General features: G+C 46.1%; 6 protein-coding genes and 1 non-coding gene across 7 annotated transcripts; 5 read left to right on the forward strand and 2 right to left on the reverse strand.

Annotated features, from left to right (window-relative positions):
• The first annotated feature begins 11 nt into the window (after nt 1-11).
• BO79DRAFT_t271 lies at nt 12-84 on the forward strand. Its single transcript has one exon. It is a non-coding gene; the product is annotated as a tRNA-Lys (tRNA).
• A 321-nt stretch (nt 85-405) lies between these two features.
• On the reverse strand, nt 406-1,296 carry BO79DRAFT_280130 (YukJ family protein; the record flags this gene model as incomplete). The annotated part of the gene is made up of 1 exon (XM_025688028.1): nt 406-1,296. One exon carries the CDS (start codon nt 1,294-1,296, stop codon nt 562-564), a length of 735 nt encoding a protein of 244 aa, XP_025533662.1. The 3' UTR covers nt 406-561.
• A 1,160-nt stretch (nt 1,297-2,456) lies between these two features.
• On the forward strand, nt 2,457-3,278 carry BO79DRAFT_260808 (fibronectin type III domain protein; the record flags this gene model as incomplete). The annotated part of the gene is made up of 1 exon (XM_025686424.1): nt 2,457-3,278. One exon carries the CDS (start codon nt 2,457-2,459, stop codon nt 3,276-3,278), a length of 822 nt encoding a protein of 273 aa, XP_025533663.1.
• A 2,825-nt stretch (nt 3,279-6,103) lies between these two features.
• On the forward strand, nt 6,104-6,517 carry BO79DRAFT_223081 (uncharacterized protein; the record flags this gene model as incomplete). Its single annotated transcript, XM_025683587.1, has 1 exon — nt 6,104-6,517. The coding sequence occupies one exon, from the start codon at nt 6,104-6,106 to the stop codon at nt 6,515-6,517; it is 414 nt and encodes a 137-aa protein (XP_025533664.1).
• Nucleotides 6,518-7,033: 516 nt separating this feature from the next.
• On the forward strand, nt 7,034-11,346 carry BO79DRAFT_223082 (uncharacterized protein; the record flags this gene model as incomplete). The annotated part of the gene is made up of 11 exons (XM_025683588.1): nt 7,034-7,690; nt 7,736-8,040; nt 8,152-8,715; nt 8,864; nt 9,053-9,355; nt 9,471-9,496; nt 9,541-9,704; nt 9,786-9,822; nt 10,108-10,118; nt 10,367-10,425; nt 10,576-11,346. The coding sequence occupies 11 exons, from the start codon at nt 7,034-7,036 to the stop codon at nt 11,344-11,346; spliced, it is 2,898 nt and encodes a 965-aa protein (XP_025533665.1).
• A 228-nt stretch (nt 11,347-11,574) lies between these two features.
• On the forward strand, nt 11,575-12,118 carry BO79DRAFT_280132 (cupin domain-containing protein; the record flags this gene model as incomplete). The annotated part of the gene is made up of 1 exon (XM_025688029.1): nt 11,575-12,118. Exon 1 carries the CDS (start codon nt 11,666-11,668, stop codon nt 12,116-12,118), a length of 453 nt encoding a protein of 150 aa, XP_025533666.1. The 5' UTR covers nt 11,575-11,665.
• Nucleotides 12,119-12,760: 642 nt separating this feature from the next.
• Nucleotides 12,761-13,944, reverse strand: BO79DRAFT_233864 (uncharacterized protein; the record flags this gene model as incomplete). The annotated part of the gene is made up of 2 exons (XM_025684313.1): nt 12,761-13,831; nt 13,885-13,944. The coding sequence occupies 2 exons, from the start codon at nt 13,942-13,944 to the stop codon at nt 12,761-12,763; spliced, it is 1,131 nt and encodes a 376-aa protein (XP_025533667.1).
• Nucleotides 13,945-15,249: the final 1,305 nt, after the last annotated feature.

Below are 15,249 nucleotides of genomic sequence, written 5' to 3' on the forward strand. Positions count from 1 at the left end.
TCACCGAACTAGCCCGGCTAGCTCAATCGGTAGAGCGTGAGACTCTTAATCTCAAGGCTGCGGGTTCGAGCCCCGCGTTGGGCTTTCTTTTTTGCCATTTTTCGGCCCGCCTGCTCAAGAAAACCTAAATTCCAAGCAGCACTCTCACTAAGATCTTTTTTTGTAAACTCTTTTGTTCGCCTGTTCATCTCACTAGGCTTACGAGACGTTCTTATTATTTTTTGTCCATGTAAGGGAAGCATCTACGGATCGCTGATAGTGGTCCCAAGGATGATTTTCGCAAACAGCAAGATGAATACCCCCCCTGGTCTAAACTAGTCAAGTCAGCTTTTTCGGCTACGTTACATATTTTTTTTTTACTCTCCTGGCCACCATGGTTAATGACCAGAGTCTCCGTCAACCACACAATATTCAATTTCAGGCAGTCGCAAAGCGATCAATCAAACTGTGTTGTTCCAAGTTGTCACACTCAATAGAGCTGCACCTGGGTCCATACTATTACGTATCAATCTGTTTCAAGATGATTCCATATACTACTACATATTCAGCATCGCTTAGACCTCAGGACCCGACTGCTTCCCGAATAATCTGCAACAAGCTCTCACTACCTCTCTCCGCCTCCCCATCATCACCCGTAGGAAGTCTCTGCGAAGCAAACGCCAGGAATACTGCCTCCCAGTGCCCATCAGAGAACTTGAACAACAAACCACCATCCGAGTAAATCCCATTGTCATACTTGGGCAGACTGCCCTGGTTCATATGAATGTTATGGATTCCAGATCCAAACGACGCGCCGAATATATACGCAGTGGTCTTTTTATCATTCATAGCCTCCTGGATGATGGGCTCCAGCTTATCCAGAATGTCATTGTCAGGCCCGTCGATGTCGTGCTTCAGGATCTCGCCGGCAAGAATATTCACGAGGCCTTTTGTGCGGTAGAAGTCAAGTCCCTCTAGGTCGGCGTGTTGTGGAGTATAGTGATCATAGCGGAAGTGGCGGTGGTCATGCTGGCGATGTTGATTACCATTATTATGGGTATTGTTGGGATCTTGGATCAGGTGGAATCCTAGCTCTAGGGTGTCGAGCTTGTCGGTCATCGGATGGGTGAAGTCTTTATCAACCCAGTAGACCAGACGAGATTCTTTGCCGTTAGATTTAACGTTAATGGCAGCAGTTCGCTTGCCAGAGGAGTCATCTCTGAAGTAGAGGTAGATGTGTGGCGTGGGCTGGCCACGGCCCTCGGCGTAGTAGTCAAACGGGCGACAAGCCCAGACACCGTAGTGGGGAACAGGCATGATGGTTTGGTACTGGCAAAATGTTCTGATTTGTATTTCAGTCACCCGAATCGTCAGTTAGTACTAGTAGTAATACTACTGCCATGATGTAGGTTCAGATCGTTGCTGCCGTCGCCTTCCCCGTGTCGCTATTTGTACTCAGCTTTTGTTTCAAGTGGGGTATGTGAGAGGTTATCCTAATTATGGCGTAAAGGCAAGCTCTCGGTAGAGTAGTATATGTTCTAATTCTCGTATTCCAACCTGTCAGAAGAGAAGGTCTGTGGTGTAGATTCATCGAGACCGACCGCGACCCGAGGGCGAGATGCCGACCGTGAGAGCTGCACCTCGGATCCGGCGGGGTGAGCGGGGCAGAGACCCACCCTGTGAATTTAAGCTCACAACACTAGTCCAGGGTTGGCAACGGCCCCACTAATCTAGTATTGTGACAGTACTGATAAATATCCGGCATATACCTGGCCTCACTGATACAAACTGCGTTCAAAAGTGTCGGGTGTTACTATAGGACGAATATTTGATAGAATTTGATCACTCAATGTCTGAAGGCTTGGAGGAACCAATCAACCTCCTCGAGACCATCATGGAGAATGCCATCTCATGAGACTCTCACTGGGTCCTCATCCATACTAGAATGAGGCCAACACAACTCTTGCCCGGTAAACCTCTTATCACGGCAGGCTTTATCTAACCTCTATATTAATGGAAACCTTTCTCACGAGAGGGATGTGGGAATTGGAAAGATCCTCTTAGTCGTCTGTGGCTCGGGAGGAGCCGTGAAGTAATGCGCTGCTACTACTGCATGGTGACCTTGGCATGCCCCAATTCCCGATGGCGGCCACTTTAGAAGAAAAAATGTGAGTATACAGTGAATGCAAAAATGCACAGCATTTATGCCCAGAAAAACGGAAAGTGCAGCTTCCACTGACAGTTCATACCATGCTTCACACTGGTCATTCACTACGCTTCAATTCCACATATAAACACTGTCATTGATCCAGCTTTGCTATCACCACCACTTCTACACCCTGTTTTCTACACCCCGTTTTCTACGCCCCGTTTTCTACACCCCGTTTCCTGCACCTCGTTTCGTGCACCTTGTTTACTGCACCGCGTTTGCAACTACCGTTTCACTAAAACCAAGTCACCCACGAGTATCCGTCACAATGAGTCACTTGCGCCCGTCAGGTATACTGCCACAAAACAAGGCGCCTGACTACGAAATCAGACTCGTTCTCGAACCAGCCGAGATCCTCACCCCAAGCATCGAATTGAAAACCGACGTCCAATCTACCTTCAACATGCAGCCGAGCCCCACCATGGAGGTCATAGAATTTCTCGACACCCCAACCAAGGAAATGTTCGGGGCCGGCTGGAGCGTTAGCGCCCGCAAAGCTCAAGGCGATAGCGCTGTCGAATTTACGTACAGACATCACTACCCAATCACGAACAGCGATATTGATAGCATTCTCATCCATGCCAATTTGCAGGGTTTCAACAATGAGCCCACCGGTGACAGTCGGGAGTTCAAGGCACAAGTTGAATGGGGTTACGAACAAAAGATGCTCTCAATGACCACCAAGAAGAAGCTAGATGGATTTCTACCCAACGAACTAGAATTCCCTAAAGCAGACACTTTGCGGCAGCTGCTGATCGCGAAAGCGCCTAACAAGTTCAAGCATTGGAAACTTCATGACTGGGGTACTTACGCCTTGCAGCGGTCGGTCATTCATGGCCCGATTCATGTTGATCGCTACTCCGGGTCGTGGGATGGTAAGCCGATCGGCCTTGAGGTATGGCACATGGTGAATGCCTTGGCTGAAAGAACTGATTACATCGTTGAGCTTTCCTTTAAGACGATTAATCGTTCTTCGGCCTCGTCTAAGCAGAGGAAGCTGGTGGATGAAATGAAGAGCAAAGGCTGGCTAGTTGTCGAGGATGAGGATTTGGTAAAGACGGGAGCCATATTGGATGCCTACGCTTTTTGATCTGGCAGCTGTGTTGATCATTCATTACCAACCCTTGTTAAGGCGATGAAGGAGCGAAGTGATGAATGGGAATCTTGGCATTCAATAACTCACAAACCAGCCAGTTTCGAATCGTTCCATTGCCCCTAGCAGGATGGACGTTCTGAATCTTGCACTAGCTTCTAATATTTCTTTTCTTCTGTTTTCTTTCTCTTTATTTCTTTTTCTTTCTCTATCTGATGAGTTTTTAATGGGCTACGTCAGCCACAAACTATCTGCGAGCCCCGTATCTGCAATGTTGTCCTTTGCCAGACTACAAGATCATTGGGATACGATGTGCTAGTCACAATGATGGAATGTCTTTCTTCATCGTTGTAGCCTACTCCGTCGTAATTATCTGGCATTCAATAGATCAATGAAAGTGGGTGCTCTTATACATTATCTCCTTCTGGGTACGGATACCTTCCTAATTCTGCTACCGTAAAGCTAAAATAATTAATCCGATCACATACAATCTTCCTATTAATGTGATATGTCCCCCGTAGCTAATGTTGAGGTAATCCATGAGGTTGCCACGTAACCAGCTTATGCTCCGAACCACTACCCATAGTTGAATTATACCTTCGGCTGAGTTTTCCACACGGATGGAGCTAGTCTGGACCATGGTCCGGATGAGTTGGGTACAGCTTGGGGGTCTGATAGGATAACATATACGAGGTCAGAAGACCGCGAACCTTAACTTTAGAGTTCCTTGGTGTTTGTAGACGGGAAACTCCATGGGAAGGAACTTTAGTACCTAATTCTTACACCATCCGGGTCAGCCAAAGTAACTTTAATCATGTTAGGGAGTTGATCTGCGTGTAGATGCGCAATTTTGCTGGTAGCATCGTTTTGAATCAAAATCATCAAGTTGTGAGATCACTTACAACAACAGAGAAGCAACATATATAATCCTAGTTCCTCTGGGAGGCCTCATGATCCCATAGACCAACACGTAAACGAAAGAGAAGAAGAAAAAAAAAAGAGGCGACACTTTTCAGAGTCTAAGACAAGGTCCCGATACGGATCGAACGCGGGACCCTCCCACAGAGTGCCATGTAAGGCCCGACGCGAAAGGTCAACCGCTAGACCACCCAGGTTTGTCCTACTGTGGGGTTTCCAGATCTTGTTTATATTGAAGGTCCCTGAGCCAGAATAGGGGGGCGTAAGTTACCATTGGATTACTTGGAATACGTGGAATAATACATGCTGAGACATTCACTGCAGCTACGGTCACCTGATCCTTTGGCTTGGAATGTGAGGCGAGGATGGAGATGTGATATTTGCGAAGCACGAAGTATACTACGTTCTGAGAAGGGGCAGGTGTGCTTTATTCAGGTCTATCAATTGTTTGGGTGTGATAGGAGCGGTATTGATGCCACTCGCTGTGAGATAAACTAGAGCATCCTGGGATTTACAAAGACAAATACTCGATTGAATGAGTGATATCGATAATCAATATAGCGATGTCCACCGGGCCAAGATGGTAGTCTGGCCCTTCGAACCCCGCTCGTTTAATCTAACCAAGCATAAATTACCGATCCACCTCTTCAACCGGTGTCCTTGCTACCAGATTAACGTCAGTTCCATCTCGGTGGCGTATTGACGTTAGCTGAGAAGCCCCGTTCCTAATGCGTACTCGGCGTTGAACGGGTGGCGTGCAATTCGTGAGATCCTGGAAACGACTAATGCATGCCACCGAGAGGGGGATCTGTAAGCATCATATCGGAGATTCCAGCTTGATTGATGTCTATTATCACTTCGCAAGTAAGTTGTGATTCGCCAACTTCGGTATTTTATGTCGTCAATATGTGGCCAATCTGCTTGGAGCATCTAAGTTGGATTGTGGTTACATTACTTGAAACTAGTGATCTTCCGACTGGATATAAAAAAGGTAGGCAATTCTAGGACCTCAGCTGCACAGAATTACCGTCCAATGATTGTGGACATCTATATAATTTGTAATAGTAAGGCCCGCAGTAACCCAAGGGACTGCAGTCTAGATCTTACGGGCCGTGCGGGAATAATATCCGCGCGCAGCACGGTTTCCCGATGCCAAGGAAATCCTTATGCGCATAGCTAATTTCAGCGTCATCTAAAGTGTTTTCTCATCATTCCCTGAAGCGAGAACGGCCGATCGTGAGGAGCTGGTGGGGGCCGTGATGGGGGAAAGGAGGGTAGTTAAAATTAACATCAACCCAGTGGCTGAGTCGGGCGTGGTTCATATTGATTGACTAGTAACCAGTTAGGAATTTGATGGTATGTTGTCGGTCGCATGACTCGGCCAGAGAATTTCCCAGTGCGAATCCAACGCTTTCCAGCTGAGGGGTTCGTGCATTAGCGGCTCTCAGGGTTTGACCGTCAAGGAACAGGGCCCAATGCAGCTCGCCACATCTGAAATAGCGCGGGCCAATAGTGATGCTCACTCTAGATGAAGATTCAGACCCCAAGAGCATATCGACAGGGATACCGTTTTCAGCTCGACCCAGAGTGGCAACTATCGCTAACAGGATTGAGGTTTGCTAGTGAGATGGTCAGACATGTGTCTCGGAGAGGAGGGGATAGTTGGTGTTTACAGACCTGTTTGGAAGATGAGGGAACTGTGATGGCAAAACCAAGATATCTGAATATACATAGCTGGGTATGCGATGCTAGTGCTGTAGCTGGGACATAAAAGCTTGTGGAATCGCAGCCCAAGTCAGCGCAGGAAGTAAGAATCCTCTTCTGGTCATTGCAAGGAACAACCTTTCAGAAATCCCTTTCTATCCTTCTCACTCAAACGCGCAGCGCTCCATATTATTGCCATCATGAGTTCCGATCCAGCATCTGCCTCATACTTGTCAGATACCAGCAAGTATGGGTATGACTTTGTCGTGTCCACCACTCAAGCATCTATCAACTCAGGCCTGCTTGAATACCTGGATAGTGACAGTTTACCGGAAATGTACATTTGCTATTATGCAGACGGCAATGCCAACATCGTCGGTGAGATCAGTCTCGATGATGTTGAGGAGCAGTCTGGATATAACCCCTTCGACATCCCCGACGGTACCGACTACGATGATCCTCGCATCACTGCCCTCACTACTAAGGCCAAATTCATCGTGGGCATCCGGATGAAGCTTGGGCTGCCACCAGACATCCTACCCAAAGACCTACCAAAGCCCGTCGTCGAATTTGGCAGCAGTATCAATGACATAACATTCCGCATGTTCCTCTGAGAGTGTGACGTGATCCAGAACTCACCTGCTAGTGGGTTTGGGGGCGCAGGCCAGTGGCAGGTCTGGAGCTAGTCAAGGGATAAGGTATGGTATATCAAGACAAAGATAAGCTTGGTTCAGAAGGAATTAGATAAAAGCCTTAATACTTTATATCTTAATAAAAATCCTATTATACAACAGCAGCTTTGTAATCAGCTAGAAAATTTATTAAACACAACCTTTAGCCTATTATAGTTACTGTTTGACTTGGCAACTGCTAAAGCTAAAACAGTTTCATTATTCGGTGGTGTAGGTGAGAAAGCCTAGACAGTATTAAATAAGTTATAAATCAAATTCTACACTGATAATACCATGGATATTCTACTGGTAGCTGTAACTATAACAGCTGAGCTAGCTAACAGCAGGTCACTAATCATGACCAGTCTTGAGTGTCAGCTTACATTAAATAACAGCAACGGCAGAGTATTAATCCTAGATTTTCTCTGTACAACTGATGGCTATATATAACCAGCCACAATGCCCTTCACCTGGAACTGGGTAGTACCTGCTAATATTGATAGTGAGAGTGGCATCATGGCCATTAATTGTAATACTTTTGCCGAATACCTGAAGGACCACCTGATGGAGATGGTACGGCCCGCCTGTATGAGTGTCGACAAGCTCACGGTTAATGTTCTTTGGAATGGAGTGAACCCCGAATTTTACTATTATTGCTTGATGGTGACCGGCTACAGTCCCCAGACCGCTACCGTCCTTACCGATGCCAGCGACAGCAAAGCTATTCATCTCGAGTTCAGCAGCGAGAAGCTGGACTCGGCTCATCTTGCTTTATACTACTCCAAGCTCTGGGTCAAGAGCAATTATACCTGCGATATTAGCTTTGAGGGTACAAACACAATCCATATTGTCCAGCGCGCGGTGATTTGGGCCGAAGTGCTGGTGGACAGCTCTGGAACTGACGGCAACATCGCTGATTACACCTTGGAGGAAACATATTCCCTATCGGTCGATCAGGCCGGCAATCTGCAGCTGGTGCCTGAGAGCAGCAAACAGACTAATAACTCTGTTGATCCGAGTGTCAATGGCTTTATCAATTATTTCACCAGCATCAATGAAGTCTTTGACAAGCTCGAGAACACATTTAGCGGTTTCGCCGCTGATGAGCTCCAACAGGTCTCCTTTAAGCCCATGTGAAATTTTGTGTTTCCCGGGGCGCAGGTCTTCACCTTCCATCAACCTCGCTTCTCCAACTACGGGGACCTGCTTTGCGACATCACATATGTGAAGCCAAGCACCCAGGCTGCCCCTGCCCGCAAGGTGCTGATGTCTAGCCAGAATGTCTCTCACCAGCTGAGCGCATCGTGCGAGCTGATGCAGAATTACATGGCTGGTAGCCTAGTCTTGCCCACGGGTAAATTCACGGCGCTACAGACAAAGGCTGGTCTAAGTCTGGTCTTTGCTTTTGATACAGCTGGAGCCTTGTATATCTTTGAGGAGCAGAGCAGCATAATATATACAGGTTAGTAAGTGCGTGATCTTTTTTCTACTACACTGCAGAATACCTTCTCAGACTAAACCAATGTTGTCATGTGTTACTTTGATATTGCTTAATGCATGATGGATGGATTTATTAGTCTTATGATGGCAGCCACTGTAAACGGAACAGACCAGCTCTTTGTCTCTTTGCTTAACTCCAGTTCTGACCCCTCATGGACTAGCTCCCCTATCTGGAGCCCTATCCCTTTTGATGCAGAATCATTGTTATCTGATAATACCGCTGATACCCTCACTATCACTGGAATGCTATTCGCTGAGGTATTCGGCAAAAAACAGTATATAATCGTTGATACTGAGCGTGTGAGTGGTGATGCCGCTACCAAGAATATCACCTACTACGTCGTCCACCCGACCGCTGAGGAGGGCTCTCGCTGGGTTAAGGTAGACATCCCTGTCGATGTTGAGGAGACTGCATACCAGAGCTGCGTCGGTCGTGTATACGGCGAACGTATTGACAGAGTTTACACCAGTGGTCAGGCAGGAGAGTCATCGCAGCTGGTGTATGTGCCTCTGGAAAATGTCTATGGGAATAGGCCTCCAGAGCCTACCTGTCTGAGCCTGCCCACCGACATGCACCTTATAGCCATTGCAGTTGCCCGTGATGCCAACCTCAAATCTGACCAGTTTGGTGGCACCGAACTGTATGTAGTTAGTGGTGCTACCCTTTATCTCTGTGATATTGCAGTGTAGTAACAAGGACTTGCTCCTGCTGCCCTGGTTAATAATGACTTTCTCTCCGGCACTGATATGCTATTCGCCATAATGCATGATGGGGTGACCATTATTTAGGGTAAGAATAGTAATAACATTATCTATTATCTTACCTGTCCTAATATTCAGCTGTTGGTCCTGGGAGCTTAGTCTGTATCAGTTTTTTTCCTGACAGGGATTGAGTATCTTTCGCTCTACGTGAATCTTGCCCATGGTGGTCAAACCTTTTTTACCACAGGAGGAGGTATAATCCAAAAAATTATACAGAAATCCAGCACAGCTGGTAGTATATGGCAGCCTCAGCATATTACTTTGGCTGCTACTGTGCCTACGGAGCCTGCGCTCTCATTCAACTCTTATACTACTACAATGCAGGTAGCTGGCACCAACAAGATGCCCACTCGAGAAGTGTTCTTGGCTATTTCCGCTGAGATATCCACACCCGCTTACATCAACGGGCTTTACTACGTGCTTAGTGATACTCTGGTGATTGTGAAGACTGATGCCATGGGTACTGTAATGGTGATTAAAGCCATGGAAGACCTTCATGGTATCTCTTTAACCATGAAGGTAATAGATGACAGTAGCACCACCCTGCTGGTTGTCTGCTTACTGGACACGGCCTGGAAGAAGCTCTTCTAGTTAAACTCTACTGAAAACCTGCATGCTGCTAAAGTGCCAACAGAAATTATTACAGGAGGTGTACTTGAGGTAACTAAGACAACATTATTAATTAACTTGGCTGCTGAAGACAGTAACGTGCAGGCTACTATAGTAACTATAGATCAACTAGACACCACTTGGTCGAGCATCCAGGATAGAAACATACGCGCCTTAGTCAAAAACCGGGGTGTCATCCCAGTTACCTACTACCAAGAATGTCCTGGAAACAACGATCGAGATCTCTTTAACTGGATTGGTATGGCTGCTAGAGATCTCTTCTATTAGTTAGAGACTAGTATAGAAGTCATTATTAAAGTTATTAAGAATACTATAACAGAAGCCTGGTATTTTGTCGCACATATTACCAGTGAGATGTATGCGGCGGTTTTAGATACTATAGAAATTATAATAAATACTGTGAAATAATTATTTAATATTATTAAAATAATTATCAAAGCTATTATCCGCTTTGTCCAATTTCTTTTTAAGTGGGATGATATCCAGCGTATTAAGAATATTTTCTATAATTTTATTATCTTGTTTACCAGGAACCAGATCAGCCAGTTATTTTAAATCAAGACTAATTTTAATTCTAGCATGGCTGCTGTGGAACAGAGTATTAATTTTTAAATAAAAATTAAAAACTGGTTAAAACTCAGAGACTCTGCCAGTAAGATAGCAGCAGAAAACAGTACTAATCTAGTAAAAAACTAGATATTAGAATTACAGCTCTTATCTTTTTATTTTTATAATTATACCAGTGATTTTTTTATTATTAGTAACACTTCCTCAGCAAGCATGACTGAAGACCTGGTCACTAAACTACTAGATATATTATTTATAAAAAGAGAAATTCTGGGAGATTCTATAATTGGCTGAAGACTTTAGCTAATAACTTTAACTTACTAAGTATTAAAGAGGCACTGCGGCGTCTAGCCAGTAGTATATTCATGGATAGTATATTATCAAGTATACAGGTAATTATAAATATACTAATTAATTTTATCCAAAGTTTTACTGATAAGGCCATGTTCCTGTTAGATACCAAACTCCATATCCCCGTGGTTTCTGATATCTTGAATCTTCTGGGTATCCCCAACATCTCTTTTTTAGATCTTTTTATGTAGATTAGAACTGTTGCCTACACCGTCATATACAAAGTGATAAATAATAAACCCTCTTTTCCTGATAATAACAATTCCGCTGCTCTCATCGCCGCCAGCAGCTGGGACGAGTTGGAACAGCTATTTTCGTCAACAGTAACTTCTCCGCGCGTGCTCTCCCAAACCACCCAGCAGTCCATTTACGTGTCTGCAAATGCCATGAGCGGAATGGTACTGTTAATTGGCAACATTGCCCTATTCATGGAGGCTCAGGCACCCACAGCGGGTAACACCCTCAGCGGCTTGGTAGCGGTCATCAAGCTTATAGTTGTGGCAAGCGTGGGGGCCAGCAACCTCCTGGCACCCAAGGATCCCATCCAGGACTCTGGTATGAAGGTGCTTTCACGCGTTTGCTTTGGACTTGATATTGCCACCAGCTTCCTTGGATTCATACCCATCTATGGCAAGCTCGCGGCTACCACGAGCAAGTTCCCTAATTTACTACTGAGTGATGGGCGGGCAGTGGGTGCTGTCTTCAAGGCACTTCTCCTCATTCCCAAGTTGATGGCTATGTCGTACCATTTGTATGAACTCACCAGCGAAGAGGCTGGTGCGGCTCGATCTGCAGCTATCGTGGGCGAGGTAGTGAACCTCACTGGGGCTGTAGTTACAGTGTCGTATGCGGCTGCAGTGAATGATAAGGAGCTGGCAAGCCGACAGGTTCCGATCGAGGTTATGACGCTATGTGTTGATCTTTGGTCTGGTTTACTGGTCGCCGAATCAATGATCCATTGATGCGGAGAAGATAGTGTATGAGGGGTAACTGAGCTATTAATAGTGCCCTAGATATGTTCAGTTAGTGGAATTCAATTGTTCCTTCGCCTAGCCCGTTTTCCAAGACGGATAGTGCGTAGACGTCGAGGACAGAGCAAATCATCTTCTCGGAAGCACGATACTACCCTAACATGCATCAAACCTGCATATTATCTCCGAACCCCTCCGGTGACAACTCATACGAAGCTACTCCACTTAATATCATAACTCCCCAATATCTTAAACTTGACTCACTAACCTCCCTCTTCAAACTCTCGTTTCAAACACCAAACAAATTAGGATGGCCACCAAAAAAACCCACCCCGTCATCCACCACCGCCAAGCCATCACCTCCCTTCCCCCCGAATCCTTTCCCAACCCCGCCCACGGCCACCTAACATGGCGCACTCTCCTCTCCTCACCTCAAACCCCCACTTCCGACATGTGCGCCGGTCTAGCAGTGTGTCCTCCCCGCACGGGCCATCTTTGTCGTCACCGCCACTCCCAAGCGGAGATATACTATATTACTTCGGGATCGGGACATGTCTTTATCGATGGGAACGAGTATGAGGTTTCTGCGGGCACGGTCGTGTTTATTCCCGGGGATGCCGAACATGGGGTTGTTAATCGGGGTGGGGAGCCGTTGGAGTGGTTTTATGTCTTTCCGACGGGGTCGTTTGGGGATGTGGTTTATCGGTTTGAGGAGGGGATGGGGGTGAAGGAGGGGGAGGGGAAGGTGAGGGCTAAGATATAGGGGTTGGGGTTAGGGTGACTGTTATACTGGGGGCGAGGAGGTGTTCATTGGTAACTGTTTCGGAGGTTTGGTGAGGTCTATAGTTGATATCGATGCAGTACTTGTCTGTACTGCACAGTTTCGTGAATGGGCCCGCAGAAGCCAGTGAGTACGTAGTATTGAGCATTGGATCTATTTTCATCTCAAATTCTCGCAGAACCATGACATGAATATACGTAGGTTCAACGCATCGGTAGGCCTAGCGATGAAGCCTCCAGAAACGCAATCCTAGAGTATCAACGCTTTATCAACCTGCGGGTGTTTCGTTCACAAATGACCTTGCAAGCCGGCAAAAACCCTACATCGAATAGAAAAATACCTTTGTATGTAAGTTCAACCATATAATCTTCGCTGGGATATGATTAGTTTTGATATGTGTAGTAGTTTGGTTGACTCGCGTATTGTGTGTCGTGTATTATTCCAAGCTGGTGGGCTTCGTATATTCGTGGCACAGGCAGCAAACAGCCTACAGAACTAGAATAGTATTAGTTGCCTACGTAGACTCCAAGTGGGTTGTTAGAAGAAGATAAAATCAACATTATTCCTTCGAAGTAAAAAAGTTCAATTAAAGTTGTAGAGCAAGTAGCATATCCAAAGTGCATCTCAGTGCAAGTGAAGACCATGCTTGCTCAATCGCGCGGCTTGACTTGGAAATATCATCCTCACTTGTCCCCGGGGCAAGGCTTCGCTCCTCTTCTTTGTCATTTCACGAGCAGATTGCGCAGCATCTTCATCCTTTTTGGTTAAGCCTTGGGGCAAATATATCCCATCATCGGCATAATTCAATCTATAGATATGCAGATGTGACAACAACGGGAGTTTGCGGATCTTTAGGAAAAAGTCTCTCCATTCACCCGTCGAGAGAGATACTCTGATGATGTCCAGACTTACCAAGGTTCTCTCATAGTTGAAAATCCTTGCTAGAACTTCGAATGGCGCAGTAAATTCATCTAGTTCAATGTGCTCAATTGGAGCGTCTGGGTGCAGCCAACTTTCCCGATTATAGATTTCAGGATAGTTGGCGCAGGTGCTGATACCCACTAGGCGGATAGATCTTAGCCCACGGCCAAGGCGGAAAAGATGAAGGAAATCTTGGTCTACGAAATCGTCCATGATTTCATAAAAGTCAGAGACAAACGTGATATCGATGTGTTGAAGTTGAGGCAGGTATGTGCGTAGGACGCCCTCGAGCCTGCGGAGACAGGGGGCCAGATATTTGAGTGAACTGTACGCCGGTAAATCGATTTTGAGTTCTCTTAATCTGGGAAGATATCGGTGGGCACATTCAAGAGCCAAGAGCATATATACCACTGCGTGCGGGTATTGGCTGCGGTAGTTAATTTCAAAGTACTGCAATAAAGGAAGTCTTTTAAGGCATCGAAAGAGATTGTTATGAGGTCGTTTCACAGCCTTAGCGAACCAATCAGAGGAGAAAACTGTGAGGGAGCGGATGAATCGACAAAGGTCGCTCGTAAATATGGACTTTATGCTGCTCGGAGACTGCACCCGGAGAAGTTGAGGCGTCTCTAACAGGCGACTCACACTCAAACGTACTGCACTTAACAGAACTCGAGTGGCGCTTCGATTGAATGACACACTGACTAAACGCAGGCACATCAATCGTGCAATTCGGTCTTCAGCCTCTAGGCCATAATTTGCAAAGAAAAGCGTAACCTAATTCATGTTCAGCAAGTCACGGTAGCAAGACAGAGACAAAAAAGATTCACCTCATCGTAGAGTTCCTGGGGAAGTGATGAAATACCACGCGTGTTTTCTTTTCCGGCCATGATGGGACCACCAACAGGCACCGGTGCGGATGGAATGTCCATTCCTGAAAATTTGTGTGATGGTTGGTGATGATGTGGGAGACGGCGGTCTGCGAGTAGTGCTAGGAAACTTGATTGGGGGGGGGGGGGGTGCAATCACACTATCGTAAGTGGCCACCCTTTATGACAGAACCTTTATCTAATAACTATGTGAAAAGCTCAAGTTGATAAAATATCCAAGTAAGAATATGAATTCTATGAGGTGACTAAGCTATGACTAGTGCGTCATGGCTGGAGTGTCTGTAAACTTGTGATTTTCCATGGACACCCATGATTTAGGTAGCGATGAGTGCCTCGACATCTACTTATATTGAATGGGGCCTGAGTCTGTCAGGTGGAAGGCTATAGTGACATTGTCTGCCTCCCAAAAGCCTACTCAGAAGGCTTTCAAATGGACATATAACTAGTCACAGACAAAGCTGGAAGATTTGCATAATGATGTACATCTTCTCAGGAGTGGTCTTCGAAATCTTGCAACGCTCTTTTTTACCCAAAAAAGACACTCCGGTGGCACCAGATCAATCCATTTTACCTTCACACTAGTATTTTCCTTCATTAAACTCCGAGCCGCCGCTTCGACTTAGATTTCCGGTCCTGTCATTCAGCTGACAGTGACGAAAACATCCAATGTTGAAATGTACTATAAACAGGTCACGTGACAGCTCATCAAGAACATGATGAGTCCTCTACCTCATAATTTTTCCGACGCGGCTTTTTCCGCAGCACCCGCTTACCTTCTCCTTCTTTCCATCATGATTTTGTGGACTACGCTGTCACAAACGGTATTCAGAAAACTTCATGGACGCGGCATCATACTCGACCCGAATTGCCCAAACCAAAGCCGTTGTTCCAACCCCTGGCCGAATCGGGTAAGCATGTCCGAATCCCTTCACGGCTACTATAATAAGCTCGACTATGAACCAGTACTTTGATATATTGCGAGACAAGAAGAAGGCTAAAGAAAGCGAAGACGCATTTATCATTTTTCCTATGTAGCTGCGAGCACTACCACATTGCAGAGGCCCATAGCAGCCAATCATGGCTTGTCTTTACCTCATCATTTTACGGTACACACTCAGCAGGGTGCTACTACCTTAGTGTGAGGGTCTGCCGCGCACAGGATATCGCATGGCCAGGGGAATATCCGAGGAATCAAACCAGGTGTTCGTGAAACCAATGGTTGGTGGGCCGTTCCTCGTTTAAAAGCCAAGCAGGGTCCAATCCGATCCAAAGTGGAGACACTCGCCAACATTCCTGTTTGTCTCC

This window comes from Aspergillus costaricaensis, assembly GCF_003184835.1.
Source record: "Aspergillus costaricaensis CBS 115574 unplaced genomic scaffold BO79scaffold_76, whole genome shotgun sequence".
NCBI classification, from domain to species: Eukaryota; Fungi; Ascomycota; class Eurotiomycetes; order Eurotiales; family Aspergillaceae; genus Aspergillus; species Aspergillus costaricensis.